This window comes from Anguilla anguilla, chromosome 14 (genome assembly GCF_013347855.1).
Source record: "Anguilla anguilla isolate fAngAng1 chromosome 14, fAngAng1.pri, whole genome shotgun sequence".
NCBI classification, from domain to species: domain Eukaryota; kingdom Metazoa; phylum Chordata; class Actinopteri; order Anguilliformes; family Anguillidae; genus Anguilla; species Anguilla anguilla.
In genome coordinates this window covers 27,063,431-27,084,150 of record NC_049214.1, presented here as the reverse complement: position 1 = coordinate 27,084,150, position 20,720 = coordinate 27,063,431, and the positions used below count along the sequence as shown (strand labels likewise).

Below are 20,720 nucleotides of genomic sequence, written 5' to 3'. Positions count from 1 at the left end.
AACTTTGCTAGTTTAATTTGTGGAAATTGCAATCACTGAAACAAATCCTTGAGAACCTACAACTGACAATACATTTGTGCACATTGTTTATAGACACCATATAAACAAGAAAACATTTTTTTAAATGGCTAGGTGGGGAACGAACAGACTGCAGACTCTAAACAGCCCCCTGACAGCTTACCCTGCCACAAAACCATCATGGAAAAATAAGATAATACATAATGGAGCCAGGTAGGCAGAAAACAGCACTGTTTTTCAGGACTGAGCCAAACCAAATGGCTTGGATGAAGCCCGAGTCAATCTACCCGGTGGATGTTAGCCTTGGGTGTTAGCCAGGGAAAAGACCTTGGCAATTCTGAGCCAGATTATAATACATTTCTGAACAGCTCTGGATTGGGGATGGGTCTGTAACTAAGTGGGTGTAAGGGGCTTGAAACTGGATATTTCTTTGGTGTTTCATAGTTTGTTTAATGTCTTTGACATGCGTATGCGGTGTCTTGTGCTACTGTTAGCCTAGCTTCCGTAATGATAACTGATCACTTTGCTGGAGAGAATTACAGTGCTAAGGAGGTGTAAACCAAGTGTATGATGCCATTAAAGTCAGTTCAGATGTGTGGGCATTACCAGTTCAGAGTAGATAAAACTCAGTTGGGTATAAAGTCAAATTGTAATTCTGTTCCACAGCGTGAGTTTGTAATGTAAGCTACTGAAGTAAATTAAATTTAGACAAAGAATGTTCCTGTGGGCCTGTACGATCTTGACACTTTCAAATGTTCTGTTGTACAGAGGCTCAAGAATGACAACAACAACAACAACAACAACTGTGTGTTTCCTGAAGCCCTATGTTGAGTGGTCTTTGGCCTGATGACATTACCGTGCAGCATATGGATTTTTATAAGCATAGCATAAGAACAGCAAACAGAAACCCATTTTGAATGCAATTAAAACATGCAGAAAATAGTGCTGCTTTCCTGTATTTAAAAATGCAAAATTTTGATGGTGAAAGAATATCTGGAACTCCCAGATAGATGCTGTCCAATGTGTTATGCTTGGTGGGTAAAGTTGCAGATGAGACTGCAGGGAGGGGGTGCTTGGATAACCTATGCGGCAATGGCAGCACTTAGAAACTCCGTATTTAACTTAGATGTCCTGTATCAAATAAAGCTAAAATACAGAACTTGTTGTCTCCATTTATAGTTTGATTGCAGGAGCACTGAATGTCTGAGTTTAGAAATTTTGTGACACCAGCATTCTGGCTGCTAGGGGTTACATCGCACCACCCCGTATTTGGTGGGTTTATATGGATTAATTCAGTTTTTTTTGGGTGAAATTTCAGTCAATCTGGTCACACGATATACCGATTGAAAGTGTTAAAACTCATGGTTCGTGCCATCTGGGTAGTAGCGGTAAAAGCACTCACCTACCACCGCAGAGACCTGGGTTCAATCCCCAGCAGCAGTACTTCCGGCTTGGTCAGACGTTCCTACGAACACAATTGGCAGTGTTCGCGGGTGGGAAGCCGGTGAGGGTATGAGTCCTAATCGTTGCATTAGCGACTCCTACTGGTTGGTCGGGGCGCCTGTTCAGCAGGGAGGGGATCTGGGGGAGATAGCGTGAACCGCTGCATGCGTTACGCTCTCCTAGTGAAACTCGCTGTCAGGTGAAAATAAGCGGCTGGTGACTCCACATGTATCGGAGAAGACATGTGGTAGTCTACACCCTCCCCAGACCAACAGAAGGATTGCACATCGACCAGGACCGTGACACAGGGGGAATTGGTATAACGACTAAATTTGGGAGAAAATGGAAGAAAAATGGCAAAAAAAATGGTTCAATCTCCATAAACTATTTTATGATGCCATTATTTCAGCAACAGCGGTTCCTTATTTTGTAACGTGGGGTGGCAAAACAAGTTTGGGGGTCCTCACCTTCTAAGTGTTTTGAAAATATACACATGGTACGGTGTGCTTCAAATTATTTGAACTGCTCCCGCTTTTGTTTATACTGTGCAGTATAATCCATCTACAATTGGGGGAAAAAGCTTAAGATTAAGCATTGCAATTACATTAGCAAGATTGACTTGCTACAAAAGCCATTATAAATCTGTCTTTAGCTAACATTCATCAAGAAAATATTTTTCTATATTGCGGTGTCTGAAGATACCAAGTCCAAATGACGACTGTTTTCCTGACCCTGACCCCACCACTGAATAAGAATTGGCTGGCTCAGCTTCTGACCATTTACAATGGTAATCGTCGACGACAACAGTTATTTTTCAAATAATGAGGCCGATAGCATTTAGTAGTAGTTAGTGACTGCTTTCGCCCTAACATTAGCAGTTAAAGAACACCCCACCTCGTTCATCTAATGCATTATTTAGTTTTAATAGGAAATTTGTTCTTAAACCTCCAGCAGCTGCTCGTCATAACCTTTTACGGGCTTAATCAGTGCCCCGCGAGGCGGAACGGGCAGCGGTGGATTGGCTTTGCGCGTCCTTTGTCGCCGAGGCCGGCCGAAATCGCGCCTCCGCAGTTCTACGGGGGGGGGCCCGGTCGGAAAATACGGCGAGCGCGCGGCAACCGAAGCCCTCCCGTTTTAAATAAAGCTGTCAGCGATGACAACCCTGCTCGGGGGCCGGCGGGTACCCCATGCGCGCGCCCCCCCCACCCCCCCCCCCCCCCCCCCCACTTCCCCCGACAGGACGAGCGGGGATTATGCAGATGAAGGCCGGCATTGTGTGGCGCGGGGGAAACATTGTCTTTACCGCATTTAGCGGTCTGCGGCCCCTCCACGGCTTCTGAATGCCCGCGGTGACGAGCTGTCGCGGCAGGATAAACACCTAACTAAGCTGTGCGGCTGAACTGGTAAATAAATGTGGCAGCCTTTTTGCGGAACGTAGAACCCGGCCATCTTTATTTTTCCTTTGAAGTTCAAATTTTCCTTCCTCGCCCCCGCTCCTGCAAAAGGGTCTGTCAAGCAATATGGCTGCATCTTTTATTAAGAGAGTTGTTCAGTGCGCCCGTTCTAAATCTTTATTCGGATTTGGAATAAATTGGCCCGTAAGCTGTTTTATGGCTCAATCGCCCCCGATTTAACTGATTCTGGTTCATATTTTGTGTAGTGGCATGGCAAACAAACACGCAGGTGCATGAAAAATGGATTTTTAATATGGAAACAAGTACCCTGTCCTGCTAAAGTATTCTCAGTGTATTGCCATGCCTCCATGGTACAGAATGTAATCTTGATGAAAGGTTGATGGTAAGGACAATTCATTGCCACTGAGGGGAACTAATTGCGCAAGAACGACAAGTACAACAATTGTGCACGTGTCATCTCCAGCACAATGACTGCACAGCTCAGTTAGTGAACTATGGAGTGAAATATGGCAGCTATATTTCTTGTTATATGGTTCCTAAATTATTGGCTATACTGAGAAATCTGATGTCTTGGAAACCCCATCATGAATAATAAAACCCCAATATAACCCTTAGATATTCAAGATCAGTGCCTCCCCCAAAAACAATTGCACAGCAAAAGAAAAAAAAACCATAGACTTTCCAGGGACAGTGCCATTATTGCTTCTGATGACCACTGGCTTTATTTGGCTGGATTATTCATAACTTAGTCATTCACTCAATCTAAGGTTTATATCTGCCAGAAAAAGAGTGGCCTGGTAGAAATGACTACAGTTGTGGAGGCATAGGATTTCAAAAAAATCATTTCTTGGTGTATCATCTCACTTTCAAAGAAATAGCCTCTACTGTATTACTGCTATTTCCAAAAAAAAAAAAAAAAAAAAGTAATACAGCTGTATTTGGAATTTCTCGGCAAGGATTCTCTCTAGCCATGACTGAGACTCTTACATTTGCATCCATATTGCTTTTCTGATCAATATCGCAGAGTTGAAAGCAGGAGAAAGAATGTCATCTTATAAAATTATGATTCACAAAATTAGATGTACTTAAGAGACTCCATTTGCTTGGCGTCCCTTCATTTCCCATCTAGGCAGGACATTGTTATCCTGCGTTTCATTTGTTTTCTAGTTTCTCCCACGATGGGCTGGTGAGGATTTGGAGTTTGGTTTTAGTCAGACTGCGTGTCTGTGAAGCTCACTCAGGGGGAATCTCAGAGTTGTTTGTTTGTTTTGCTTGTTTCTGCTCTGCTTGAATTGTACCCTCCTGGCTCTGCTGCAGTGGGGAAGGAGGGAGACGGGAGAATAATGTGGGATGTCCTTGCAGGGACGTGTTGTTAATGACAGACACAGATATGCGCAGCGACAGTTGTTTCTGTGTGTGTGTGTGTGTGTGTGTGTGTGTGTGTGTGCGTGTGTCTTTCTGTCAGTGCATGTGTGTGTGTGTGTGTGAGAAAGAGAGAGAGAGAGAGAGACTTTGCTTTATTTATTTATTCGTTTTTTTGTTTGCTTTTTGTGCCTTTCAGTTTTGTTTTATGCTGGGGAGAGTGATGGAGGAAACAATGCTTGAACTGAGAGGTGCTATAGATGCCAACAGTGTGGTAAATAGGCAGACAGATGTGCATGTTTGATTGTTCACATTGTCTGACACCACCATGCATGTGGTAAACTCTCATACAAAATAAGGTCATGAATGTGAGCTGAATGAGTGTACAGTTGTGTAAGTGGTGCAAGGAGATGGGTGATCTCTGGAGATGCATCACCAGGCACTTCTTGCTACATTGACTGGCCAGCCAAGTTAACAATGACTGCTCTTGAAATAACCAAGTTGCTGAAAAAAAAATAAAAATAATGAAATAAAATTTACACACACACATATATATATATATATATATATATATATATATATATATATATATATATATATATATATATATATATATATATAATTGCTCAAGCTGTGAATTGACAAGTTGTGTTGATTGGTACCATTGGGTAGAGGATTAATTATACGGACACCATTTGATAATGATTATTTTTTTATTGGTCTTCTTTTCATGTATGGACAGGTTGGTGAATAAATTATGCAGCAAGTGTGCTCTTTGTAGGAACAAGTCCACAGTTCTTACAGTTGGAAGGTGGGTTGTGTAAGTCCATTAACCACGCAACAGCACCCAACTGTCTCTTCGTCTCTTGTGTTTTAGGTGTCAATTTAATGGTTTAATGGAGTGAAATTGTGTGCATTAGCGCAGGAATTGGGGATCTTTCACCGCTGTTCCACCACCACTACAAAAAAAAAAAAAAAAAAAAAGATATATATATATATATATATATATTATTTGTAATAATTTGGTATCCTTGTGCTTATTAGCTCCTGTTAACTTTTGGATATTTCTAGAGATAAAGTGGTAACATTTAGGCTAAAATTTTCTCCTAAAAGTCCAGTATCTTTAATTAATGGGAATATTGTTATTGTGGAAAATTCACAGGGGAAAGCTTCACTTTTGCATTGACCTGCTACATACAAGCTTTCAATCAAACATCAATATGCAACACATTTATTTTTTTTTATTTTATCAGTTATCATTTTGTCATTTGTCACAATTAATGTTTTGTCCTCCAATATAAGCGAAGACTTTTATCCCATGAAAGTATATAAAATTTTATAAGAAATAGATATCTGTCTGAAAATGGAGGCCCTTTATCACTGAACACTTAGCCTCTCTGATAGCTGTATCAGGAAAGAATAAGCTCATTTAAATGTGCATGGTCTAATGTGAAAATCATTGTAGACAGCAGGTAAATGTAGCTTCCCACTGCAGTTATAACATAATACCGTATCTTGATTTGAATATTTACTTTGAAATTGTTTATTTCCATGCACTGACATTACTAGATGAACAGACGCCTAAATGCGACACAATAAAATCAGCATAAATAAGAAAAATAAACAAGTTTTTTGACAGAAAAATTATGGGATGACAGCTTACATTACCTGCATTGATTTACGCCATTTTCCTCTTGAGTGTGAGGCATGATCATGTGATTTCACAGGCTCACATGATTAATTTGCAAACGGAACTGCGAGTGCGTTGTGTAATGAGGCGTAACCTTGCTGCTCAGCAGCAGAATTCCCTCTCTGTCTGAGTTAACAGGTTGCATGAAACACCGCCAGGGTGGAAAATAGATGGGTCAGAAGCACAGAGCTGGATTAAGTGTTCATATTTTGTTTTGGAAGATTCATCAAAACCTTTGTAGGATGAAATTAACTGAATGGATTCAACATTTTCATTGTCCGTATCCTAAAATGTTGTCTTACTAATGTTTTTTTGGGAGTATAAGTGGCATGGATATATGCAAGTGAAGTCTGTACTAGTGAAGCCTGATATATTAAAACAGGCAATGAAAACAAAGAGTATTTTTTCAGGGAGCCTATGAATGTGTGATTACTGTGTCTGGTGTGCAGATAAATAAATAACAGACACTAGCATTCATAAGCCAAAGACCACCTTCTACCTCTTAATAAAGGGTCCAATACCAAAAATAGATCAGAAAGTAAATAAATAAATACATAAATGTACAACCAAGCTTTGTACATTTCTCACTGTCAGTTCGTTGGTTGGTTCACAAAAGTGTCCGACCCCGTAGCGGCCACAGTTTTCGCCCCAGGAGGCTGAAAATTGGCATGGACGTTGGTCATGACTGAAGGTAGAGCTGAGTGACTTTCAGGCCGATTGACCAAGAGGGGGCGTGGCGATGGGCATGGCCTATCATAAAAAGGCGCATAACTCCCGAATGGATTCACAGATTTGCACAAGATTTTGTGGAAAGGTTGGTCATGAGCCAAAGAAGAGGTCACGTGCTTGTGTGAGGGTGTGTGCGTGGATGCATGCGCATGTGCAGTCACAGCTATTGCGGATTCGCGCTTGTTTGGGCTAAACACCAATAATCCTCAGCTGTGTAGATGTAGGTTAGCAACTGCTGTACGGGGTCCTGAGGCTGTACAGGGTCTCTTGTGTTGTTGATGATGTAAACATCTTACAGCAAGTCTGGATATCATTCAATATTTTTTTATTGTTCTGGTTTCAGTTCCCTACTGTACATTGTTAGCAATGTATTGGCAGAATAAGCAAACCTTTTCACAAGGAATTATTTTTCAGAATAATGAGCGTGTTTGACCTTTCTGCCTTTACCGACAAAGGACTTTTCACACTTGAATTTGTCAACACTTCAAGATGGTCAGTACTCTTAAGAAACTACATTTCAGCACCCAGCCCTTATTTTGAGCTCATGAGAACTACAAGCAAATGTGGAAATACAGGTATACGCACAGCTGAGGCTAAGGCAATTCAGCCAGAAACTGTCCAAAAGTGCTGAGGGACCCGGTTTAGTTCAACCATTGGTTCACGCAGTATAGAAACATGGTAAACCTAGCGCTCTAGATTAAACGTGCGCCCCAAGGTAGACCCACGTTTGTTTTGTTATAGCCCTGGTTTCACATAAAAATGACTCAGGTCCCAAGCTATGGCCATACTATGGCCATAATCAAATAATTTACAATCACCGCCTATGGGAGCACTGTACCACAGCATGCTCACGCATTTTTCTCTCTCTCAGGTGAAGCACCAAACCAATATTCGCTGTCCACACAGTCACTGTCTCCAATCTCTTTTTAAAACAGCCACTTTAAAATTTTAAATAGTTCACCTTTGTTTCTGACTGAATAAAACATTTCTCACTCTGAACCACACTCAGGAAAGTAGCAGATTGTGGTGTCGTTGTCACCTTGAAAATACATTTCTCATTCCACCATGCAATTTTTTAACAAATATTATCAGTTTATTGATCAATGGCTTATTGTTCAGTTTATTGATGATGGTGATGTATTTGATAATGTCTTTTTGGCATAACCTAATGTACTCGTAAAACACCGTAATTCACAAGTGCAACAATAGCATACAGAGTTCCGGTAAGCCTGGTTCACAGCTTCTAGTGCCGTATGACTGAATGATATTTGATGAGATGGTCTCCCATACTCTCAGTGTGCTTGGATCATTCTACTTACTTTTCGCCTTTTAGAGAGATGACAAAGCACCTCAATTTCTGTCTCTGTTTGGGCAGTCCCTGAGTAGTTACCCCAGCTGTGCCCCAAAGATTTTAATCTTATATTTCAATAAGGAGTTTCATTTTTCCCTGCACATGACTGATTCATATCGGAGGCCTCCTGGTGATAATGGCTTCCAAATCGTTTTGGCTGCTTTGTGAAAGTTTTCCCGGAGTTATTTTCCATTCTGCACAATATATTAATTATATGCTTTTCTTCATGCGGCATCTTCAATGGTTTACTAGTTCTGTTCCAGAGGTAGACATAGCATGAAAGTTTGAGGGGCATTTCTTTTGCAGATATATTAGATCTACACTTTAAAGACATTTTGTAATTCTCATTCTGTCATATTTAATCACTGAATTATGGAGCAGGATTGTATAAAGTAGCTTGAAGCTATTATATATAAAATATTTTGGAGAATTTGTTCAGTTGTGGACTCTCTGGCTGGTTCCAACCTTTTGGCCAGGGGTGTCCAATCCTATCTGAAAATGGCCCATATGGGGGCAGGTTTTTGTATTAGCCCAGCACTAAGACACCTGATTCTGCTTATTAAGGTCTTGATTGAAGACCATGATTATTTAAATAGTTAAATCAGGTATTGTAGTGCTGGGCTAAAACAAAAACCTGCACCCATGCTGGCCCTTTTCCGATAAGACCAGACACCCCTGCTCTTGGCACTCTGCGCCAAAGGTGCGGAGTGAAGAATGTTATTGTACTTTAGCAAATGTGATGATCCATATTGATAAAATCTCAGTAGTTATTTTCCTGATTTTTCTTTTTTTTTTTTTACTGTCTTTGTAGTCTTGAATGTTATTTGTGTTTTATGATGAAGTGTGCCGAATATCAAGGAAACTAATTCAAATTGTCAGCTCTGCATCAAATTAACACAGTAATTTAGGGGCTGCTGGGGGACTCATCATGTTAAGGCACTGCACTATTGTGTGGATACATACGCAGATAGCAAGCAACTACGGGCCAGATCTGCGCCAAGTCTGGCTCAACGGCAGCACTGCCTGGTCGAAATCATGCAGATCTAGCTCTGCAACACAGATCTGGCCCGTAATTTCTTGCTATCTGGACCAGTATATTGTGTGTATATAAAAACTGGACAAATGCCTGCTTCCAACAAGCTCTTGGAAAGCCTAATGTAAAATACAACATGACTTGTTTGCCAGTTGAATGATGCAAATGTGGGTGAAGGTTAAGTTGTGTACACAACCATAAATGTGTGAAATAAGAACAATCAATGTTGTGTGGGTTACGTAAGGACGCTAAGGACACTGAGTGTATGACAGTTTATCCAAATACATTTTTGAAATCGAAGACTGTAACTGTAAATATTGATTAAAATATTTACTAAATCAGTTACTTTCATTTTAAACAATAAAAAATGAATTCCTGTAATTCCTAACCATGGAAATATTCATAAATATTATTTTTGTAATTAAAATATTTTAAGCTTTTAGAAAAAAAAGTCAAATGGTGATCAACACATGCCAGTTGGAGCTTTCTTTCAAGTGTGCATTAACATATGCATTATGGGTTTATGAATAGTGCAAAACCTTAGCACTTTAGTATTGTTATAATTAAACATATAACATAATAATAATAATAATAATAATAATAATAATAATTAATAATCTTAATCATAAACACAATAACTGTCATAACCATCACCACATCCACGAACACCACCGCAACCATCATCATCATCATTATCAGCATACTCTTCATGCAAACCACAATATACATGTTCAATTATTGCAATACAATGTTCATTATTGACTTAGTTAATGGGATTTTATGAAATATTATCTAGGCCCATATGTCTGATTTACAAAGGTTTACAAATAATAATAATAATAGAGCCATGAATGCAGTATTTTAGAGCTACTGTAGATTTACTCATTTTAAAATTATGCTGGTTCAGTCCTCACATAGTTTATGGATGTGTAATGGCTAGCCTATAACTAAAACAATGGGTTGAAAAATCATACAAATGCGTCTCATTGACTGAATTACAGTTCCAAAGCGTCTTTGCTGCGTGTTTGACAGCAATACATTAAAAATGTATATATAATCCTAAATCGTAGTTATGACATTAGAGATCATTTCGGGCTATTAGAATCAGTGTCTATTGGAGTGGGCGCTAGTGGTTCACTCCGCCCCTGCGCGCGCCGTGTTGGTGGCGACTGATCTGCTCCTCTAATCCAAGTACATTCCACTCATGCACATTGTGGCTGCACGCGGACAGCGCGTTTCACCGTGCGGGCATACATCCACAAAGCCAAGCCGAGTCACTCATGTCTTCGTTTCCCCTCCCGGAAGGTTTCAGTTTTGAGTTGATCCATTCTGTTATCGTTGCTTGACGGTTAAAGGAGGGCAAAAAATACATCAATATGTTTTCGCAGTGGAGTTATGTAAGACGGCGCCTTTTTTGCACTAACGTGTGGACCTGCTTCCTTTGCCTGGTTATACTCAGGACATTTGGCATTCCCGATAATGAAGGTAAGGCGCATGTTACTTTTAACTACCTGCTTGGCTTCGTCATTTGGAAACGTTGTATAGGACGTGTTGTCAAATGATTTTTACTTGATGCAATGGAGCGCATAATTCAACAGTTTATAAACCTTTGTATTAATCTAGTATAATGTCATTGTCGATAGCGGACTGAGAACACACGTGCGTTAGATAATTTTCACCTTACAAATCTACTGTCTAACATGGACTGTGAAATGTACTTTACGTGAAATACCTCGTATCAGCATTTCCTTTGTTGTAAAACATTAGCAAGTTGCTGTATGTAAGAAATTTTGACAGACCGTATTGGTTCAGTTTGTGACTGTAAGGGCTGGTGCGGCACTACGAGAGACAGTGATATTGATGATGTGTAAACTTTATCCGACAGGACTGTTCATAATTAAAAATCTTAAGCGTTATTATGCGTTTCCAAAAAATATACCCCGAAATTAAATGTCATCGCCATAGTTGTATACGATATTAATCGCCTAATAGTTGGGGGCGTGAGCTGACCAAAAAGACGTTTGTCAGAATAGCAAGCTCCAGATGCACTGTGGAAATGCGACGTTTTCATGATTCATACGATATACTGCTGTACATAGACATGAACTTGGAATAGTCCATGAACGAAAAGTGCCTGTTCAGGTGAGCTTTCTGTTATTTGCACAGCGATGTCTGCAAGCGGACTGTCTGTCCTTGTCTGTGTAGTCAGTATTATTGGGAGAAGAAACTGCATTTTCAAACAAGATAATATTTCCTTTTCAAAGCTGCACCCATGGCAGGGTTCTCACTAGACTTTTTAATCCTTTCGTAAAGTTACATCCTTAATCAGACTGTTTCAGTTTCTCGAATGTGACATACAGTAACAAAGGACTGTCAGGTGGGACAGTGATGCAGAATGCTTGAGAAACTTAACGCTGATTTCCTTTTAAATAATAATAATAGAAATATTATTATTATTATTATTATTATTATTATTATTATTATTATTATGTATTTTAATGTGTAAATACAATATGTTTGAAATAATCTTTGCCATTCTGGATAAGTAGTCTAATGAATCCAACAAGGTAAAAAATAATAATAATAATATTTTGAACAACATTAGCAAAAACACCTTTCAAGTTTAATTTCAAAAGTATCGCTGGTTTTGCTGCGCACATATCAAAGAAACAATGATTTGTGCAATCACATACTGTGTAAGCAAATATGTTTGTGAGCATAACATATACTTGTGTAATCCCTCCAATATATCTGGGCTGCATTTAGTCCAAATCGACATGTCTGAAATGCAATTTGTGAAATATGGATATATAAACACACTATTTTGCCAAGTTAAAATGTTTTTTTTAATTTTTTCAGTTGCATACTCATAGATTCCTAGGGGCTCTCTGGGTCATAGTTTGGGAAACCCAGCCCCTAATTACATACATAGTGTATACTGTATGTATACATATATAGTATACACAGTATGTATATATATATATATATATATATATATACCAAAATGAAATGTAGAAATGTATTTTATGATATGAACATGGCAGAATGACTCCTTTTTACAAACTCATCCATACTAGTCATCATCCATAAAATGAAATGTAATTGACTGAGAAATTTTCACATTCATGATGGCAGATGATATTAACTTTGACAGTGAGTTTCTACGGTACCAGACAACATACAAAAAACATTTCCCGTTGCTACTACATTATGGTGCAGTTTTCTTACAGATGAAAGCAAAGTGCCCATTTTCTGCCATTATCCAAAGCCACTCATTATCAAAGAGTGACAGCTAACTGCTAAAAATCTCTCCTTGACCTGCATATATATATATATATATATATGAACTTGCCTGAATGGCCTGTGTGAATGGCCCAAAGCATTTAAAAAGGCACAACCAAAATCCATCCAATGACTGAATCATTTGTTTCATCATGTTTTCAGTATGTTGCAACATTATTTGACACACTTTCACTCTGCGTTTCTAAAATTTCCTATTTATTCTGGGGTGCCATTTATATCACACAACTGGGAAGGACTCTTAAAATATACCTAAAATTGTCTCATTTCATGTTGGTTTGTATTTATTTTGGACCACTAAAGCTATATGAATGTCTTTCTTATCTATGTGAGCTCTTGTCTCACAGATTTGGTAACACTCAACCACTTTGTCTGTTTTTGCATTGTTTGAAGGACAACGGCTTTCTAGTACATCGGCTCACCGGACCACTATTGCTTTATCTCTATTTTTACCTGAAAAGATATTAATGAGAGTAATATGCGTTGTTAAAATACTCTAAAATACTGCACGGAGAAACACAACCACAACTGGTTCTTGTATGGAACATTTCATTTTGTATAACTATTATTATGTTTTATTTATTCCTTTGCCTAATTGGTGTTTTTATTTTGGACCTGGCTTTGCATCATCACGTCCAATGCGGACACAAAGGAGAAAAGAACAGCACTGCCACAAATATGCTTAAAAAATAATGAAGATATCACCTCATTTTACTTTTACCAGCACTTCTATTGGGATGGGAGGACTGTTTTCCTCTGGTCTCTTTATCTGACCTCTCAGGGTCTGTTATCACAGTGCATGAAGATTACATCATGAACCATACATACGTGGTGCCACCACTGCATATAGGACTCCATGTTAAACGGTGATGTAATTATGCCTTCACCATGATTGGAGCATGTATCTGTCAATCATCTAGCTAACGCAGCCAAAGCAGGGGCTGAGCCCCAATGGAGACGCACTGTACAGGGGAAAAGTATCCATTTTAATTAGTTCCCTTTCAAAGTTCCCAGACTACTCTTGAAAACTGCATTTGTTCCTTGGTACTCCCAGAAAAAAAGATGCTATCGATTTAGCAACAACAGTTAAACATCTCATTTCAGATTCCAATCAGGATTTTGTGTATGTCACTCACAGAAAAAATAAAGCAATGAATGCAAATGGTGTATATAGCAAAGGTGAATACAGCAAATATTTTGCTTCACTTGGGTCACTTTTCAGAAACGTTGAAAACTGCTATTTTCATTTAAAAAGATAATCAAGGAAAGAGGAGAAAGGATTTCCTAAGGTAGCTAGACATGATGAGTCATAAACCCAACCTTGCATATTTTTGTATATGTGCAACATTTGTTTCTGTATCCTAATTTGTAACACCAAATTGCATTTGTAGGCCCATTGCTAGAATATTCTCTTAACTCAGTCCAGTGCAGACAGCACTGCAGTGTGCTGTTGCTGTGTCAGATGAGTACGCTTCATGAGAGGTGATGTTGGCACGCATGCTGCAGGCACGCTGCCTGCATACGGCATCCACAATGCATGCACACTGAAAACATGCTGCATGCTTCCTGCATGCACGCTGCAAACTCTCTGCATGCACACTGCATACTCTCTGCATGCATGCTGCAAGCACGCTGCATGCACACTGAAAACTCTCTCCATGCACGCTGCATACTCACTGCACGCACACTGCATACTCTCTGCATGCATGCTGCAAGCACGCTGCATGCACACTGAAAACTCTCTCCATGCACGCTGCATACTCACTGCACGCACGCTGCATACTCTCTGCATGCATGCTGCTTGCACGCTGTATGCTTCTGAGCCAAGATACACTTGTGTGATGAGAATGGGACAAGCCTGCCTACTGAAACCCTCCCTTCATGGACGACAGTATGGCCATTTGCGCACCAACCTGTACGGTTAACTGTCAGAGCACTGGCATGGATGGGGTTTGATATCAGACTGTGGGGTTTGATCCTACGCTGGCACTGTTTCGCAGGACAAGCCCCCTGATGGCCCCCAGCATGCCTGTTTAAAAACAACAGACGCTGTATTGGACACCCAAACAATTTGTGTACGCTTGATTTTGAATTGACTATGCCCATTTTAAAGAATAGACAAAATAATTATCACTTCCGATATGCTAATGTCATTACAATAGGGATAGAGCAGGATGGCTAATTTTGCATGACTGACTGACAGTTAGTGAACAGAAATGGAAATGCCTGTGCGAACGAGGGACATCCAGTAAATGCTAATTAGCCGCTGCCGCTCAGGTGTGGCTTATCCATTAATTAAGCCAGGAGCATTTAATGCACAGCCCAGCGTGCTCAAGGTCACGTCTAAAAATTCAGGACAAACCTCCGCGCTGGTAATCATGCTCAGCGTCCTGACACTTCCTGCAGTGACTTTGAAAGAGCGCTGATTGATGGGAAAGGCTTTTGGAGTGGCCTTCAGTGACCAGTGCAGTCCAACAACATTCTGCTCTTTTGAAAGCAACAGTGTCTAAGGTGATGCCAACGTGAAACTCTGAGGGAAAGACGACATCTGGAAAGTGCAATGGTGGGGCTGCACTCATCATAAAGGGCAGAGGGGCCGGTGCACTAATTCAAAGAGCGGTGAAAAACAGGCAGAAATGGTGGTGGTCCAGCAGCACCATATAAAATAACTTGGACTAGACTGGACTGCATTTTTTAAATATAGAACTAGAATTTGAGGTGAAACAAAGTTGCTTGTTGCACCAATAGCAAAACATTCTCAGAATGGATGCAAATAAACAAATTTTGACTTTTTTGACATCAAGACATTTGAACATTTTGAGCTACAGACTGCATTAAGTTCTGTATTAATAATCTATTAAAAAAATGAATCTGTGTTTCAAACTACTTATAAAGGGAATGCGGAGAAGGAAAAAGCTATTTTTCCCATTTACAAGAATACAGACTGTGTTATGCTATGCGATTCAAGGATTCTAATGGTTAAGGGCATCAAATCTAGTAGATTATATTGTTTTTCTTAATGGAAAATTTGAACATTGTTGATTAATATTACACTGTCTGGCATACCTGTGACTGATACTGGAGTTTTATTGGATATTATACAGACCTGTGAAGCTGCTTTGCTGAATGTTGGGAATGATGAATAATTAACCACTTAACAAATAATGGTTTGATAGCATATCTGTCCACATGGAATCTTGTGATATCATTTCATAACTCATAATAAATATGTCATTCCATCATAGAAAAGCTCCTATCAACAGTCTGTTTATAGAAAATGCCCGTCAATCGTTATGGTTCACTGGACAGGCATTCCACAAACTGCCAGATGAAATTTAAGATGACATTCAGTTCCTAGGGTTTACAGGTGAACTGGAACATTTAAGGTTTTCAGTTCAAAAGAAGCCAGATGACAAAGTGTACCTGTGTGTTTGTGTGTGTGAGTTGCATGTGTGTGAGCTGTGTGCATGTATGTGTGTGTGTTTATGCGTGTGTGTGTGTGTGTATCTGTGTGCATGTGTGTGTTTGTGTGTGTGAGATGTGTGTGCTCTGCGCGTGTGTGTGCCTATACGTGTACGTGTTTGTGTGTGTGTGTGTGTGTTTGTGTGTGTGAGATGTGTGTGCTCTGTGCGTGTGTGTGCCTATACGTGTGTGTGTGTGTGCGTGCGTGTGTCTGTATGCATGTGTATGTTTGTGTGTGTGCGGGTATGTGTGTGTGTGTGTTTGTGTGTGTGAGATGTGTGTGCTCGGTGCGTGTGTGTGCCTATGTGTGTGTGTGCACAGTGGGGCTATGGGGCCATATTAAAATAGACCGTGACCGGGTGCTGTGATTAGGCCCAAAGGCATAGCCGAGGGGACACTTACAACCCCAAAGTAATTTATTTTCATACAGCGCCACGGGCTGAGTGGTTTATCCCACTTATACCATGGATACATGCCACACAAATAACACAGAAGAGAGGTTTTTACTAGACTCATTTATTGTCTGCTACATTTGATGAAAAACCATTTTAACCCCATTTAATGTACTATTTTTTAAATTAAGTTCATAGTTTTGGGCCTGCCATGTCACTGCCTTGGCAGTAGTGCAGGAGATGCAGGAGGACGCAGACAAGCATGCTAAATGCGCGCATTCCTCGCATGGCTTCTCTTCATCCCGCGGTCCGCCAGCTGAGCTGCGCAGCCATCGTGCTGAGGATCGCGGCGACTGCGTGAGGGGGGGGAGGGCCGTGGCCCACATCGCTATACCCCCCCCCACCCCCCCACTTCAGGTGCTGCGATACCGAAATGGGCGAACAAAAGTCCGCTAAAGGACGTTAGCCGCCGTGCAGCGCGACGCCCAGAAGCGTAGCGTGACGGTCGAAGAGGAGGCTTCGCATCCCGGAGGTCGCGGGGTCGCCTCGCCAGCTGGGGCGCCGCCCGCTCGCCCTTGAGCCGTCGTTTGGAGGGCGCTCGGCCCGTGCTGCCTCGGCGAGACGTCCGGCTGTGTGTGCGCGCCGTGTGTAAAACGAGTGTGAGCTGTGTGAGTCACTCTGGATACGGGCATCCGCTGGCTACCCTCCCTCCCTCCCTCCCTCCCTCCCCATGTGACACTGCAGTGAGGAGCGTATCGCCTCGTGGGGCCCTGACTGCAGTCCGCACCGGCACTGTAAGGCCACACCGAAGCCTGAAACTATTACTAGTAGCAGTTTAAATTTCAGAAACTGGAATTATATGTATGTATGTTTTTTTGTTGTTGACATTTCCTATTGATTACTACTCAGACAATAATATATTGATGTCAGTGTGACATGTTGGCCGAATATGTCACTCCTAATCCTTTCAGATGGCTGTCTACACATCTCCCTTTGCAGGAGTTTGCTAAAGTAGCCTCAGTGTGTTTTGTTTACTGCCTGTGTGTACAATTAAGTCCGTACACAGAAAAATCTTCCGTTTTAATTCAACTCTAACAGTGTTAATTCAACACTAACAGATAACATTTGGACATTTTACTGTGAACCTCTTACCCTTAACCACCCTTAAAAGTCACCTTATTGAACACCCAGTTCAAGTTAAACAAACTCCGTATCTGGTATGAGATCAGATCCACGAGAAACGTCGTATATACAAACTTAAAAAGTGTTCTCGAAATTCAATCCCGCGTCATCTAAGCGCGCCCATTATTCTTTCAGCAGCCGTGTTCACAAACAGACGGACAAGGCAAACACACGGAGGTACGGCTCATTACAAATATGCCACTCCGCTTAGCAGCGATACCGATAACAGTGCTTCTGCAGATCGTACGAGGGACCGCAAACGAAATTGTGCGGTGCCCAGTCGAATGCATTAATCCGAGATCTAATTATTTTCACCTTGTCCCAAAAGCCAATTCTTTCAACTCATCTCATCCAAAGTCTTCCCCAATGTTTTTTCCAGTTAATCTATCCACAAACAATGCCGCATTATTCTCTGTTTGTGTGCAAAACTAATCTCAGGTCTTTGGTTTTGAAGAAAAAAAAATGAGCAAAATGGCCACATGGTGTTTCGAACCTATTATATTTTTCAGAACTGTCACATTAAAAAGGTAGGGTCAGCAACCCAAAAAAAAAAAAACAATTGTTCAATGAAATGTAATTAGAAATTCAATATTCCCCTTCATCATTTGAATTTAGAATACACAGAAGGTTACTTTCCAGACCTGGGTCAAATATGTATTTGTTTTGGATTCAAATACTTTTCTACATATACTGATCTTGTCTGTTGTATAGGAACCAATGAAATACTCTCAGAACCCCACCTTCTGGTCATATTGGTAGGCTCAATTATACCAGGCAAGATCAATAGAGCACAGACAAGTATTTGAATCCAAAACAAATACGTATTTGACCCAGGTCTCTTACTTTCCCAACGCTTATTTGTGACAGCATTTGCTTCATGCCACCATTAAATGTACAGCAGTGAGATACTTCCAAAGTTTACTAACTTTGGTTATCTGACATGCCTGCAAGCATACTGAATTCAAAATAATGTCACTCCTCTCCCGTTTCTTTGCTTCCCTCAAATCTATAATCCACACACTGAGCAATAAGATGGACAGTTTTCTGCAGTATATACATATATACCATCATACTGTATGCTTGGAACAGTTAGTTTTTCAAAGTTTTGTTGTCTTGTTTTAAATTGATTGATTAGCCTTCAATGTACTCCTTGTACGTAGCCAGTCAGTCGTATTGGAAAACAAATGTTGTTACCAAATAAAAATAATAAGATAGAATGTCAAAGACGCTTGTTTCTTCTGCATTTTCCTCAAGGTCAAAATGGCCACACACCCATGATTCAAATAAATGGCCATCTGGCAATAGGTACAACGTCCTTGCAGCTGTACCACTTTTTTGTTGCACTACGTATGTGCATTTTTACCGTTTGTATTTATTAAAACTGCCATCCACAGCACACCAAACGTGGAAGAGCTGCAATTCTGTCTGTTTCAAAGCCACAAAAACAGGCACCCATTGCTAATTGCTAACTGATTGCTTTCACTCTGTGCTCTTACAGTGAATTTATTGGATTCCCGATCAGTAATGGGGGACCTGGGATGGATCGCCTATCCTAAGAACGGGGTAAGTCGTACCGCTCGACCCTAACCGCAAACTACATTAGCCGTCTCTGTTCTCTGAGGTACGTCTCAAGGTCTAATATTCCCAAGAGCAAAGGGGAGACAGAATTAAAGTAAAGAATAATAAAAGCGCTGGTAGACCTCGAGGTTTTTTTTTTTGTTTTTTTTTACTGAAAGGGATACCTTTTGGGAGACCCCGTTCGGCGTTCTAATTACATTGAGAATTTACTCAAATTCGAATCATTGTTAGGTTATAGCACAGTGCAGTCCCCTTGCAGTGTGCTTCATTACAATGGACAAAGTGACTGTGATGTCACCCATTGCCGTTCCAAGTCCCTCCATGCTGTACAATTTGGAGCCAGAGACTGTGCAAAAGGGAATAGGGGGGACCCTTATATGGTCATTAAGTCCGGGACAAGTCCCGGTCATCCACATCCACTATGCGTGTAAGATATAGTGATGTGCAGTGACACAAACTAGGAAAACAGGGAGATATTGCTTGAATGACACAATAACTAAACAAATCAGCACATGGGGTGACCTTAGACAAAGATGAAACACTTACTGCAACTACCTGCTCTTGTGGGAAAAATGATTGACTTTGTATTTTGTTCCATTGACTTGCATTGAAACCGGTGGCTGACCTATACTGGAGCCAATTACACTGGCGCAAGTGAGTAATGTCTCTGAACAAGACAAGGAAGTGAACTTCAAAAATGAAGCCCGGTATTGGCTGCTTGATTTAGATACACTGATAGCTTTAAAAAAAAGAGTATTTCCATAAAACAGGCATTTGTTTTGAATTTTAAATGAGTATTTTACAGTTTGGGAACATGCCTCATAAAACTGAAGCGAACCTAATGGGTGATAAACTTCCATTTAAAGCATACTATCAGAGGCCCTAGATATTTTGAGAAGAGTCACTCTCTTTAGCGTACAGTATAAGAGATCAGGGAATGAAGCGCAGACACATTTATATATTGGTGCAAATGAGTTTTAGATGATACTTGTCATGTTTTTAACTTCTGGTGGAAAATCTTTTGAATTGTCACTGTTGTACAGCCTAAAAATAAGTATTTTTTATAAGAATCAAAACTATTTAACAATCAAAAGTGTGTGGAAATAGTACTGAGATTTTATTCACTTTAATCAATGGCTGTATAAACAATATGCAGCGCTCTGCTCCACGGTTCCAGAATTGATTCTATACTGTACCACAGTTAGCCATAGCACAGACTCTGGCTATGGCATTGACTGGGGAGGAAGGGTTTTAGTTGGCAGCGTGTGTCCTGCCAGTATAGTCCATTAATGACTCATCTAGTCAGTCTGGTTCCTGCAGTCTGCTTGCACCAAAGTGTCTCGATAAAAATGGCTACCAAGCTTAACTGGTGAACTGCAGAGGGAGAAGAACTGGCTAGCTGAAGATGCTGCCATGAATGTTCTATACTAATAAGTGCTTTCTTAAGAGAGTAGAGGGCTTCTCAGAGATATGACTGGCCCTGCCAATTGAGAGAAAAAAGAAAAATGAAGCAGTATTATCACTACTGTAATAATGCTGAAATGCCTCAAATGGGTGCTTCCAGACCGAAGACCCCTCCCTTACCGGTTCAGAAACAGGAGTATATATTATCCCATAGACACAATGTTTTCCTTCAGTATAGCGAAGAAGCAATTCTGGTTATAATAATCACAATTAAGGAGAGAATATCACCCAAAAGATTGGGCCTTGAGGCACCTACTGACCCCACAGAGCGAAAGGCAGAATCCAGTACATATATCATCCC

The 20,720-nt window shown here is 40.5% G+C and overlaps 1 protein-coding gene across 7 annotated transcripts in view; it reads left to right on the top strand.

Annotated features, from left to right (window-relative positions):
- Positions 1–10,205: 10,205 nt before the first annotated feature.
- LOC118213133 (ephrin type-A receptor 5) overlaps positions 10,206–20,720 on the top strand; it is a 73,697-nt gene continuing 63,182 nt past the window's right edge. For 4 of the 7 annotated variants that reach the window (XM_035391843.1, XM_035391844.1, XM_035391842.1 and 1 more), the window contains exons 1-2: positions 10,211–10,526; positions 18,876–18,940. In XM_035391843.1, coding sequence (XP_035247734.1) covers positions 10,418–10,526; positions 18,876–18,940 — 174 coding nt within the window. In that variant the 5' untranslated portion in view covers positions 10,211–10,417. Of the gene's footprint in view, positions 10,527–18,875; positions 18,941–20,720 lie in introns of all 7 variants that reach the window. The other 3 variants (XM_035391846.1, XR_004762353.1, XM_035391847.1) reach the window with 3 other exon arrangements.